The 13,657-nt window shown below is 36.4% G+C and overlaps 1 protein-coding gene across 5 annotated transcripts in view; it reads right to left on the bottom strand.

Annotated features, from left to right (window-relative positions):
* Positions 1-2,041: 2,041 nt before the first annotated feature.
* Positions 2,042-13,657, bottom strand: part of TTC39B (tetratricopeptide repeat domain 39B) — an 82,857-nt gene continuing 71,241 nt past the window's right edge. For all 5 annotated transcript variants that reach the window (XM_080371859.1, XM_080371863.1, XM_080371860.1 and 2 more), the window contains 3 exons: positions 10,431-10,548; positions 7,012-7,128; positions 2,042-5,985 (listed from right to left, as the gene is read on the bottom strand). In XM_080371859.1, coding sequence (XP_080227985.1) covers positions 5,889-5,985; positions 7,012-7,128; positions 10,431-10,548 — 332 coding nt within the window. In that variant the 3' untranslated portion in view covers positions 2,042-5,888. The remainder of the gene's footprint in view (positions 5,986-7,011; positions 7,129-10,430; positions 10,549-13,657) is intronic.

Genomic DNA, 13,657 nt, shown 5'->3' on the forward strand with positions numbered 1-13,657 from the left:
TGGAATGAGATTTAAGCAAGCATCTTGTCAAAGTAAAGCCTGAGCATGTACATGCTAAACCATATAAAACTTTGAACTGTAGCTGGATTCCTTTGTAGAAAGGATATTGTGTAAGTAGGTTCACCAATGCATGTAATACAGAAACAGTCTTAATAGAGAGGTAAATAATCTACTCAAAGTGGGTTGGGGGTTTTGGATAGAAGTTTTATACCTGCACCTCATTATATTTAGACATTGTGTTTTGCTTGGACATAAGCTCTATCCCCTTGAGTAAAACAGTATTAAAAATAAAACCATACTTAAATTCATACTGCCCTCTTTTCTACATCAAGTTTAATTCTGAATATCTCCTAATGCTCTGAAACAAGTTAAGCCTAACATAAGCTATATAAGTAGCATTAAACTAATTTTACATATCCCTCCACCCTGACTTTAGATACTGAAGACTTCATTTAAGCATTTCAAAAATGGTTACCTTAACGTAGTTTACACCTATTTTACAAGGGAAAAAAAGCTCCAAGATCCACATTTATGTGCTTGAGTATATAAAGACATTAACCTCTCTAGTTGGATTTCAGCAAACACTTTCTCACACAGTGGCAAGTCATCAACACTCGAGTACCAAATTTGAGGTACGCATTGAATCTGGCCAACGCAGTTCAGATGCTCCAGCTATGGTTTTGACAGTAGAAAAGCACAGCACAGGCAACAGAACCTTCTTAGTACTAATGCTCTTGAAGAAATTATCTCTTTAAATGCATGACTAAATCTAGGAAGGTATTCCTAACTGTGATTACTAGCTGACGTGCTTTTCCACAGATTGGAACTGCACCCTTACACTTCTATAAAAAGGAGAATATTTTATTTTGCATTCATTAAACATTGAATTTGCTATGTAACCACAGGCTCTAATTTTGGCCAGAGTCTTTTCCTCTACAAACTGTGAAGCTGAGAGCCACAATGCTTGAATTTCTTTATGAAGCTGTCCTACAGGATTTATTAAAAAAAAATAGTAAACAACAAGACCAGATTTAAAAAAGACAAATAAGAAACAAAACCCACAATCAACCAAACCAAGCTAAGGTCACAGCACCACTGACACCCTTCCCCTGGCTGGAAGGCAGGAAGTCCAAGTGTTGAACAGATCAGATGACTATAGCTTAGACTTATAAATGTAACATAACTTCTGTCAAATGATTGCATGAATGCAGATATAGTTCCTACTTTTGTGCTTTTGTCTTTCTTCTGTGGGTCTTCCTTCTCCTTCTTCTATTCAATGTACTTCATTCAATACTCTGGCAAGCACTCAAGCTGCAAAGGTGTTATTCTGGAATATGGTATGTCTAATCATTGAGAGTCAATTAGCATCTTACAGCAACAAATATACAGGACAGTACAAAAGAACCTCTATTCTTTTGTCTTTCTGTGTGTGCAGTTATCTACTATCTCTGTTCCTATGATAAGCAAAATCGCCACTCTCATCATTCACATCATGGAAATTAAAGTTGACCTGTTTGCTGAGAAGCATCAGGTAAAATTACATGCAACTATGGAAACGTTTAACTATGCCACATAAAAAAGTAACTTTGAACATTTACTTTACTAAATGTCAGTAAAATCAAGCCCTACACATATGTAAAAAGATCATTTTCTCCCCGTTTTTAATGTTGGGATTTTAAAAGTGTCCTAGGACTCTAGTTCTCACTGAATTTCATGAAATAAATGATAACAGAATGAGTTTATTAATCACTCCTGTATTTTATGCCGTTTAAAGGTGATATTGATCTCCGGTGAGAAATTAAGTAAATGTAATATAACTACTTGAGTCTATATTTCAAAAGACCCTTTATTCTCTCCTACTGCTTGACAGTTTTGTACAACCTCTCAGCCTAGATAGGTTTCATAAGAATACCTATATGTCCAGGACAGCACATTTAAACTTGAGATCAGACCTTTTGTGTTGATACTGTTTTGATCTATCTCAGTTGAAGGTTCTTTTTGCACAACTAGAATGCAATGCCAAATTCAGCACTCAGTAGCACAAGCATAAAATGTGATTTATTTCTCTGAAGTAGAAGCCATTCCAATGCATCACAATGAACATTTCTGTATGCTCTTAAAACCAGAATATATTTCACCATCCTTCATCCTCCATTATTCTGACCTTGGTTTTACTCAAGTACCAGATATGAACATGTCCAGACCTCAACAGTTTAGAAGTAAATGAACCGCACCACCAGAGCAAATATAAACATTCTCTGTTGAACTACACAGTGTCAGAATATATAGAAACAAAAGGACACTAAACATTAGTATTAGTAATAAAATAATTGCAAAGTCTAAGCTGGATTTGTTACAAGAAAATACTTCTTTTACATGTTAGTTGGCAAGGCGTTTTAGAAACAACAGGATCTGATTATTGTACATTGTCCTGGCTGTAAGGTGCTAACTACAGCTGCTACCCACGCGTATTAGAACAGGCATAAAACAATCTTTAATTAGCTTTCTTTTAATGTCTTTCAGTTTTTATTAAAAAGTGGTGAGCTAGGACTTAAAAAACATAATACAATGATCTCTCACCAACAGAATAAGCACTTGAATGATATGCATAGACAAGTTTTCTATGATATTTTCTAAGTAGACATTTCTTAATCAATGAGAAATTTTGTCTTATAACCAGGCTTCTTTATTATTCCTTACCTTAAAAAACCCAAACATCTAGTATCAGAAAGATCAGAATGACCTTTTGTCATAACATAAGCAAGCAATGCTAAACTTACATATTTAAATTAAGGACTCAGCTTTGCTATTGTATATATTTCAATTCCTACTATTATCAAGAGAGGTTATAACATCATAGGTGTTAAGTGCTCGGCTCTGCTCAGTTTCAAAGTTTCAGCACATTACTCAAAATTCCCATGGAACAAGAGCAAATGAGGTGAAGATTATAAAAAGTAGTTAAGACTAAATCAGAGTTGCATTTAAGGCCCAGTACAGTATACAGCAGGATAAAAAAAATGAAAAATAAAAACAAAGGCCGGAATTTTCATCTAAACTCTTAGCTACAAATCACTTAACTTGGACATAATATACTAAATAATACTGCATCAAAGATGCATTGTGTTGGGGAGACATGTACTTCTGCAGCATCTGGAAGAAAAAGCATCTCTAAAACTCTACTAAGACCTACCTTATGTGAAGGGTTACAAATCACACGCATACATTTATATTTCCACTGTTAGTAAATTGGAGAAAAAGTCCAGAATACAGCTAAGACTCTTGATCAATTAGGCTTTCTAACAAACAAATTTGGAACAGCAGCACAGAAAAGGAGACAAGCTGTAAAAAGGACTTATACTGGGGACCTCAGGGCATTCAAACACTACAGAGGGTATTGCAAATTTGTGTTGATATGTCTGTTCTCTGTATTAGTGCAAAAAGGCTGATCTTAAAAGAGACAGCATAACACACACAGGGCATTAATATTGACCTTGGAAGGCTGAACTGAAGAAAAAAGTATCTTTTACTCTGTGCAGTCAGTATTCTAGTCTGTGAAAAAAAAAAGTACACTGCTACATGACACATTGCTCATTGTTTACTTTTCGTTAATTGTGATTTTCATTTCAAATCACCCGTAAAATATTGACACTCCCCACAAAAACAAGGTATCATAGACTACTTCATGCTCCATCCTGAGAGTCTGTAGTCCCAGTTCTAACTCCTCTGTACAGTGAATTACTACTTTAATCAAATTACAGAAGTTTTACTGAAAACTTTTCAACACCTTTCATGAGAAAATCAAGTGGTCCCAGTTGATTACTACAACCCACTAATCCGCTTAAACCAAAATAATCCCAAACTGAACATACAAATAAATACCCAGCAGTATTAAAAGTATTGTCTGAAAATATAACATACATAATTTTATTTTTGCTTCCCACAGCTTATAATCAGATACATATAAATGGGAAAGTAATTAGAGCTAATCTCTGTTGACAAAGAGACAAATATCTTTTGTATTTTAGCTACATTCAATGGAATATATTTTAAAACAAGCATGCTGCATTTTTTCAGCTATTCATTGTCTCAGGTATCTAAGCTCCAAATCTACATGTGTATAATTTTACACAAATAATTTAGTTATGCATTTACAATAGGCAGAAATCCAAACCAGTGCAGACAACAGACTTTGGATCAGGTTTCTACTTTGAAAGACCCATTATGTTTATTTAGCTCGTACTTTCAAACTCTTACTTCACCTGTAAATATGCCACTGTATTGCAGATTTATATGCAATTAAACGACTCAAGTCATTTATAAAGTCATAGAAGACTCACCTGAGAAGAGTAACTACAGCATTTACATTATATTGATTGCTTAATTAGAAACTTTCAGTTACTCATTTACTGAAGACACATTTTTCACCTATTTATTTTGTTGTATTTTTTCTTGGATGGGAGTTAAGGGCACAGATTCACATACAAGAGCATAGTTACTATGAATTTACTGTGCAGAAGTCAATATACTGGCATTAATAAAATATAGAAATGGGCAAGTTTTGCAATAATTGGTGAAAGAACAAGTCATTGGGTGCATATTTAAATAAAAATCAAGTATATTCTTATTTTTAGGAATAGACAGCTAGCAGAATCTGCATATATAATGAACTGGGAACCTCAATTTCATACTGATGTTCATATACTAATATTAAAAGAAAAATACATGCACTTGTGTCTCAATTTTACTACCCATTTTTGGTAGAAAGTTGTGATTAGAATATGCACTTTTTCTTAATGATAAGTATAAAACTGGATACACAATCAACTTGGATTACTATGAGTTATTTCCATTATTAGGAAAATAAATAGATTATTCAAATTTTTATTTATTTGGTTTGGAATCCAAGAACAAAGAATACCAATAAGGGGGCTAATCTTTTGATATTAAAAGACTGTTTCATAAAAGGAAAAGAACAATCTTTCTCCAGATCCATGGCATGGAAGATGGGAAGCAATCTGTTTCAGTTGTGCCAAAAAGTATTTGGAGTAGACAGGAAAAACTTCCCAGTGCTTTCCTACTGGGAAAGGCATCCTGTATAAGTCTAGGATGTCTCTCAGTGCAAAGTTGTTGGAGGTTTTTTTAAGAAAAGCAGGTTAAACAATTCTGTCAGAAACAACATAAGACCGTTGATTCTGCTTTAGGGCAAGAATGCAGAATACGTGATATCTTAACGTCTCTAGAAGACCTTCTTTTTTATGGCTGAAAAATATCCCCTGTAACCACTTAATTTGAGTGAAACAGACCTGCAAAGACATTATATTATACCTGTAGCCCTGCTTAACGTTATCTGACAGTGTAAAAATATTGCACTTCAGAGAGGTTCATTTTGTTCCAAAAATGAAATTAAGTTAAAGCTGATGAATTTTTTCCTCTGGAACACAAATTTCAGAATATGGTATGCCAAATGTGTGTAAGGTTATCTGCAGACATTGCATTTTTGTTCCAGTGCAAAGGTCTCAAGTGTACTACAGAATATCAGACCTTCAAAAAAATGCAGAAATTATCACCAGTTCTACTGTCTAACCAGCATCTGCTTTCATATAAAAAAATAAAGTGTTTGCATTAAATTTTATTGCACCATCAACTTTTTAAAATATCCCCCATTCAAGTCAAATACTAAATTATTTTTATCAAATAAAATATAAGTTTTTCTTTAAAGTATCAAGTAGCTACAGTATATGTACTATACAGAAAAAGAACAGTCTAATGGAATGACACACATCAAAGCAGAGATGACAGAATACAATCATCAGTTGTTTCTTTTCCGTGATTAAAAAAAGATTGCAAAAAGATTGCGTAGGCTATGCATTAAAAGCTTCCCTCCTCATTCAAGGTGTTGAAGCAGGTGACACTTTCAAGCTGTCAAGTGCTGCATGAATTCTGAAGTGCAACCTGGACTCCATAGAGTATTCTTTGTAGTTGTTCCTGCAAACAATAAAGTTATGTTAAGAAAAATGGTTTTGGCCTGGGTTGTTTCTACTCCATACATGCACTGAAGCACCAAAGGTAACAGCCTTCATTCCTTCAACAGGAAAGGGAGGTTGATACACAGAGGAGTTATGAGACATTTAAAGCCACATCCACAAACTGAGCAGAAAGTTACACAGTACTAATAATTAAATGTCCTGATAAACTGAGTCCATGTCTTACTACTTCTTTCACTTATTTTGACTCTTACAGCAGCCCTCCCAATTACTTGCTTGCTGTGGAAAGACAATCTAGAAGTCTACAATAAAGAAAGGCTGGTAGCCGACAGTGTGTGTTCAGCTTTGAAACACAATTCAGGCAGAGCAATAAAACACAGGGAAATCACATTATGCAATCCAAACAAACAAAAAGAAAAAAACTACTATGTTTCTAAAAAAGGGTTTAGGAGATTGTTTTTAACTCACACTTACCACACCACTGCACAACTGGTACACTTTTCTGTACACACAAGGGGCAAATTCTACCCCATACTACAATCTACAGATACTGCTGTACAGTGAATTTAGCTCCCTACTGCTCCTCTGTGACAGGATGTAAAAGCAAAAAGGAAGGTGGTCAGAAGCGTACTGGCTTTCAACCTACTCCCACTAACACCTTTAGCGCAGCAGATGTAAGCCCCACAGCTGCTCTCTGGGACACAGGTGGTATAGATCCTTTCTCTGGACTCTCCTGCTCCATTCCATGCATGCAGTGGAGCCTCAGCATCTCTGAAGCCTAAATGAAAAGGAGACATTTTCCCTTTATACTGCATCTTGTGTGATACTCTCTACTCCACTGGGTCTGAAGGACAGTTTCCTGAAACTGTAAAATTCAACTATATCAGACAACTCAAGTGACAAACACAGACTTGTAACTAGTATTTTGCAAAGGGGCTGGCAGAAAGAAAAGGCGCATGCCTTCACTGCTAAAGTTACCCAGTTATTCTTCATCTACAAGCTGATACAAATAAAAATTTCCACTTACTTTGCAGCTTCTATGTATCTTACTGCTTTTTCTCTCTCATCCTGTTGTTTGTACAGAAGACCCAACTCATACAAGGTGAATGGCACCAAATAACTATCATATTTTATTTGCTTCTCACTAGAAAACCAGAAAAATACAGAAATGATTAACTGCAGCCTTTCCTCAAGCAACCACTCGATTTTAAAATGCAATCACTGCCTGTAAAAGCACATGGCCAGAGAAAACACTCTGGAACCTTCCCTACTGGTTAACTCTGTGCACATTAATTACACCTGTAAAGAGTGGATATAAAATACTGCCAACATGACCTTTTAGGAGCAAAAATCTATTCTTTCCTACTTTCTTTTTGTATTGTGGTATGTTACCCAAGCCACCATGAACACAATTCCAAGACTGGGACCCTATTGTGTGACTTACAGTTAAAAAAAAAAACACCACACACCAAAAAAGATAACTTGAGATAAAACCAACATTCATTAGGTTAGGCAGTATAATACAAATACTATTTCCCACACACCTAGCTTGCCTGAACAAATCAGCAGAGAATTAAGAAAATTCAATGTTTCCTCAACACAAGAAATTCTCAGAATCACTGTGGCTGGAACGTACCTCTGGAGATCTAGTCCAGTCCTCTGCTCAAAGCATGGTCAATGGCAGCAACCTGTCCAGGACTGTGTCCACCTAGGTCTCAAATATCTCCAACAATGGAGACTCTACAGTCTCTCTGGGCAACTTGTGCCAGTGTTTGACCAGCTTGACAATAAAAAAAAATCCTTATGTTTGTGCCGTATTTCCTGTATTTGTTTGTGCCGTATTTCCTGTATTTGTTTGTGCCGTTACCTCTCATTTTGTCACTTGTTTTGTTTTTTTTTTTAAAAAAAAAAACCAAAACAAAATCCCTTCATTCAGGCAACCCTTTCAGGTCTTCTCTTGTCCAGGCTTCACAGTCCCTGCTTTCTCAGCTTCTTATATGACAAATGCATCAATCCTTTAACCATCTTTGTGGTCCTGTTAGACCCACGTCTCTCATACCAGTGAGTCCAAGACTAGATGCAGTACTCCAGATGGTGCCTCACCGGTGTTGAGGGGGTGGAAGGATCGCCATTCTTGACTTGCTGATGATGCTGCTCTTAATACAATTCAGGATGCTGTTGGCTGCCTTTGTTGCAAAGGCACATTGCTCCTTCACAGTCAACTTGGGGTTGACTGTGATGCCCAGGATACCCAGGGCATATTCTGACAAGCTGCTCTCCAGCCAGTCAGCCCCGAGCCTGTACTGGTGCATGGGTTAATTCCTTCCCAGGGGTACAGACTGGCACTTCCCTTTGTGGAACTTCTGAGGTTGCTGTCAGCCCATTGCTGCAGCCCATCTAAGTTGCTCTGAATGGCAGCACACCCATCTGGTTTATCAGACACTCCTCCCACTTTGTATCATCTGCACATTTGCTGAGGTTGCATTCTGTACCATAATCTTAATGAAGACGTTACAAACTACCGGCCCCAGTATCAAACTCAGCTGGTGACTGACCTCCAGCTGACTTCATGCCACTGATCACAGCCTTGTGAACCCAGCAGTTCAGCCAGTTTTCAACCCACCTCACCACCCATTTACCTATTTGAGACTTCATCAGTTTGCCTGTGATGATATCGTGGGAGACAGTGTCAAAAACCTTTCTAAACTCAAGATGAAGAACATCCACTGCTGTCCCCTCATCTACTGAGCCAGTCATCTCATTGTAGAAGAATATAAGGATGGTTAAGCATGATGTCCCCTTCATAAATCCCTGCTGACTACTCCTGATGATTTTCATGATTTTGGAAATGGTTTCCAGAATTATTTACTCCACCTTCCCAGGGACTGATGAGAAGCTGACATGTTTACAGTCTCACAGAACTTCCTTCTTGTCCTTATTGAAGACAGAGGTGACATTTGTTTTATCTGGTCCTCAGAAACTTCCCCAATTGCCATGACCCTTCAAAGATAATGGAGCGTCACAATGACATTGGCCAGCTTCCTCAGCACTCATGGATATATGACAATTTCATTTGGTAAGTCCAGTTGCCATGGATGTATGTATGTCTAGTTCGTCCACACTTTTCCTAACCTGACCCTCCTCCACAAGAGTAATTCTTTCTGGTTCTAAACTTTCCCATAGGTTTCCTGGATCTAAACTCTTGAAAGCTGATTTTGCCACTACAGAATGAGGTAAAGAAGGCATCACACATCTTGGCCTTTCCTGTGTCTTTTAGTCACCTCTTTGATTCTTATCCAGATAGAGTAACATCAACCAATATTGCAGAAAATATTGTGGAAAAGTTCACAACAAACACTGGAAAAGCTCTCAACATTTTGACAGAAACACTTCTAAAGAGGAAGTTCATCCACCAAGACAAGCCTTGATGCACAGAAAGTGTGTTGTAATGCAGGCAGAGTGCTTATGTCTTAATGCACTGCTGCAGCCCAAGAAACAGAGAGAGTAAAGCTGACCAGAATGTACATATTTAATTTACCAGAAAACCTCTCCTCCTCCCCATGCAAAACACCCACTTTATGAAGAAGTGTTGTCTGAAAATTTTTGAGATGTCTCATCTCTAAAAGCCTGCACTGTGTCAACTACCTTTGGAGCAAGATTTTCAGAAACATTTCTTTGACTTGTAAGCAATCAAACCCCACTGCCCTGACTAAACTCACTTGAAATCTTAGAAACTGCAAGAGAAGGGAAGATGGCAAGAAAATAATAGTAAGCAGTAGAATTGCATGTTACAAATTCTCCTTAAATACTTTTTTTTTCTGAATTACTTATTAGAAAAGTTGCACATGTAAAAACTGCTTTTGCAGCCTAATTACTCTAAAAATTCTAAAAAGTTTACAGCTACAATCAGTACATTGCTCAGTGTTATATAAAAAAGTTATTACAGAAGATATGGATTTGACACCTGAAGTATTTGATAAATCTGTAACACAGGAAACTCAAGTTTTCATTTAAAACAAGTAACAGCAGCGAGCAGCAACAAAACCAACTTCTCACCTACACAGAGAAACATTAACTACTGAAGTACTAAAATCCTAAAAAAAAACCCAAGAAATCCATGTGAATTATCTTTACTTGTATTTATAGTTCTGCAAATACAACAATAATTCCAAATGTATTTAGATAAATGTGTTACCCATCAGTTTGATGTATTTAGTCTAAATCATCAGACTTATATGAAGAAATATAGTGTTAAATTGCTGTAGAAAAATCTTAGCAGAGTTCTGTGGTTGTGCAACTACTTTCAGAGGTATTTTAATTTTAGCTCCTTAACAGGATGTTGAAGTTTTATTATTCAAAATTTAACATGATGGCTTCTACAAAAGTATCAGAAATTTTAGCCGAAATGACAAAACAGAGATTAAAAGTCTATTTATGTCGTTTTACCTTTGAATTACTTTACTGAAACACAGTTCAGCTTGCATGAGTCTTCCCAAGTGTTTCAGGCAGAGGCCCTTCAGTAACTGCAACATGCACACATCATCCATATAATATTCATTGCAATCTAAAAGTAAGAGCAAGATAAATCAAACAATTTGAAGACATCTCATGAAGAGGAAAAATAGATTTTCAGTAGGGAATATATATGCAGACTCAGAACCTTGCTTCTCAGATTTTATACCTCAAAAAACACATAACCTTCAAGCACAATTTTAAATACTGTCTACTAATGAAGCTGTGTGCATAACATCTGTATCTTTTGTTTTAAAGATACAGGCTAAGACATCTAAATATCCAGATATTCCCCAGTCCTCTGTATCTGGAAGTCAGCACAAAGCATGCATAAACTGAAAACAGGTAAAGATTTCTGTACTTGTAGCATCCAAAACAGGAAGCAAAACCTACAATGAGACCAAAACCTCCACACTACATTGTCTTAATAGCCTCCCTTGTTGCAGAGCACTGGCAGACATCCAGTAGCAACAGCAGCAATGTGAAAAGCACAAGAACACACTAGAACTCTGTCCTGCAGAACTTTTCAGACGCATTATTCAGCAGTAAATGCAAGAAACCATGTTTATTAGTATTCCCATCATCTCTTAACGATGAAGAAGCTTCATTAGTAGTGTATAATATTTGGAAAATTCAAGAAAGTTTTATGTTAGATAGGACTAAAAATGTCAGAGGAAAGAGCTTTTGTGAAGCAATTCAGAAATAGAACCTTAACATGCGTGGTCCTGTTTTATTGCCTTGGTTTAAAGCATTTGCTGGGTGCAGGGAAGGAAAAGAAAGGAAAGAAAACACATATGGACAGACAGATGGTGGCACATACATTAACAATTCAAGAAGCAAAACACACTCCCTTCAGATCATGTTGTTTACAATTAATTACCAGCTCTCTAAGGTCACGTTAATTTTTTACTTAATAGTCTGCCAAAAAAATCCTACATAAACAGTTCTGAAACGTGCAAGGCTAAAGCATCTTAGGAATCAGTGAAATGCTTTGCCAGTACATTCAGGCTTATTTCTGTCTGGGTTTAAACCCAGACAGTATCGACAGTTAATAACTGACAAGACTGCGCTTTTAGTGACAGGTAGAAGCACAGTGGGTGAGTATTTTGCATTTCCTCCAGCCTGTTTTGCTAGGCTAAGGTGTTGGTTTCACGTGACTCCTAAAGGACTCATTCATTGAAATTACTGGGGGTGAGCACTGATGTCAGTAAAAGCTTGCCAGCCTTTAACAACTAGTATCTCCCTGGTATTTCCCTCAGGAAGAAAAGCTATTATGCCAAAACACTGACAGTAAAAGACAGTAATTGCTCAGCCCAATTTAATACAGACAACCTTGCAATAAATGTGGGAGAACCACCTTCCTGCAGTTCTGTATACCAGAGGAAATATCATTATCAGGATTATAAAACACAAAAGAAATTAATTTTTCTTGAAATTATAAATTCCTTCTTTGCATCTTTGAGATGACAACTGTGGAAAAATAAGACTTCCGGAAATGCTGAGGAAAACAAAATAATTTCTAATATCTTCCATCTGTTTGCTCTACCATCTCTATTTTCAGCTCTGTCTTGACAGATTCCTTGCTGTGCCTGTTCACTTGAAGCGAATGAAGTATCAACAGCTCTCCAAGTAGTTTCAATCCCTAAATGACCTTTGTATATAATTAACACACTTTTTTACATCACCTTAGCAGTTCTTTAAAGCTACCTAGTACTGACAGCTGTCTCAAAATAATATTTTATCTTTGCCACACTCTGCTAATAGCCTTAATCACTTTCTTTGGGTCTCAATTCAGCACCAATTCTGGTAATCAGAGCCTTTATCTTGTCTGAGTCCCTATCTTTAAAAGCACATCAGGCTCACAGATACAAAGTCCAGAACAAAACTATATTTGACTACAGTTATTACTAAACAAGATACAGAAAGCATAAAACCCAAATATGCTTCCAGATTACATCTTACTTGTAAACTCCATATTTCCATAAGAAAAACATACTGGGTTTATTTCTGTTCCTTTTATTTTGGCACATTGTACATCTCTGCTTAGGAATTTAATAGGAAATACAATTCACTGTTACAACTGATCTGTGCTTACAGTCTGAGCCTCTGCATGATACAGCACTGGGCTCTCAAAAACTTACGCCAGAACCCTCTGCACAGAAATCATGGGAACATTATTTGCAGGTGTCTTGCATATTCATACTTTTTGGTTTTAATACAACAACAAAAAGAGGGAAAACGCTTCAGATTTAGAAGGCATACTATCGATTCTGCAGAAAAGTGAGTAACAGCATAAAAAAATGAAGGGGCCCAATTTAGTCTTGGCCTTGCAAGTTACTCATTTAGTTTACTATACTATCCAGGTTTTACCACTATGCATTTCTTGTATGTCCTTGCATAACTTCTGATGCATCACCTCAGTTTATATGTAAATCATAATTAGGCATATTTTTACATTTCATAATTAATGTTTTAATACGTGACAAAACAAACTTTGCTAAATTAAGTGTGATTCAAATCTGGGTTCAAGAGAAATTATTTTTAGTGAATTACCATTAAAAAAAGTCTCATGTGCAAAAAAGATAGTATTTATTCATTCTGGAAGAATTCAGAAATATACCAAGAAGCTCACATGATATATAACAGCACCCACCTGATAAAGCCAGGTACTTCTGCACTAAACCTGTTGTAATAATGGAACCTAAGTTCATTTAAGTTATGGACTGATTCTCTAAACATTATCCTGAACATCTATGCTTCAAATACAGCAAGATCTAAAACCATGGTCAAATTTAATTTGTTAAACATGGTCTATTTTGCAGCTAGCGAACATGTTTTAATTTGCCAGAAAGTAAAGACCAGACTCATGCATAGTAATTTTTTGTTTCCTTTATACTTAGTCATACTCTGCTCAGTATGCAGTGTCCTCTGTATTAAAGTGTGGTATAAATTGGTTTAGAAAAAGTACTTTTCAGACATTTAAAAAATTAGCATATTATGCTCCAAGAATGCTCTGAGACTGCAAAGTCACAGTAAGAATCAGTAAAGTTCTGTAATTCATAACCTCACATCCTCGAGTTTTCTGTATTCTGCAGCACCAATCAAGCCAGATAAAGAACGTACTGAAGAACGACTGCTAACTTTCACCTGGCTCCAAAATC

The sequence above is a fragment of the Falco punctatus genome (assembly GCF_963210335.1).
Source record: "Falco punctatus genome assembly, chromosome: Z".
Lineage (NCBI taxonomy): Eukaryota > Metazoa > Chordata > Aves > Falconiformes > Falconidae > Falco > Falco punctatus.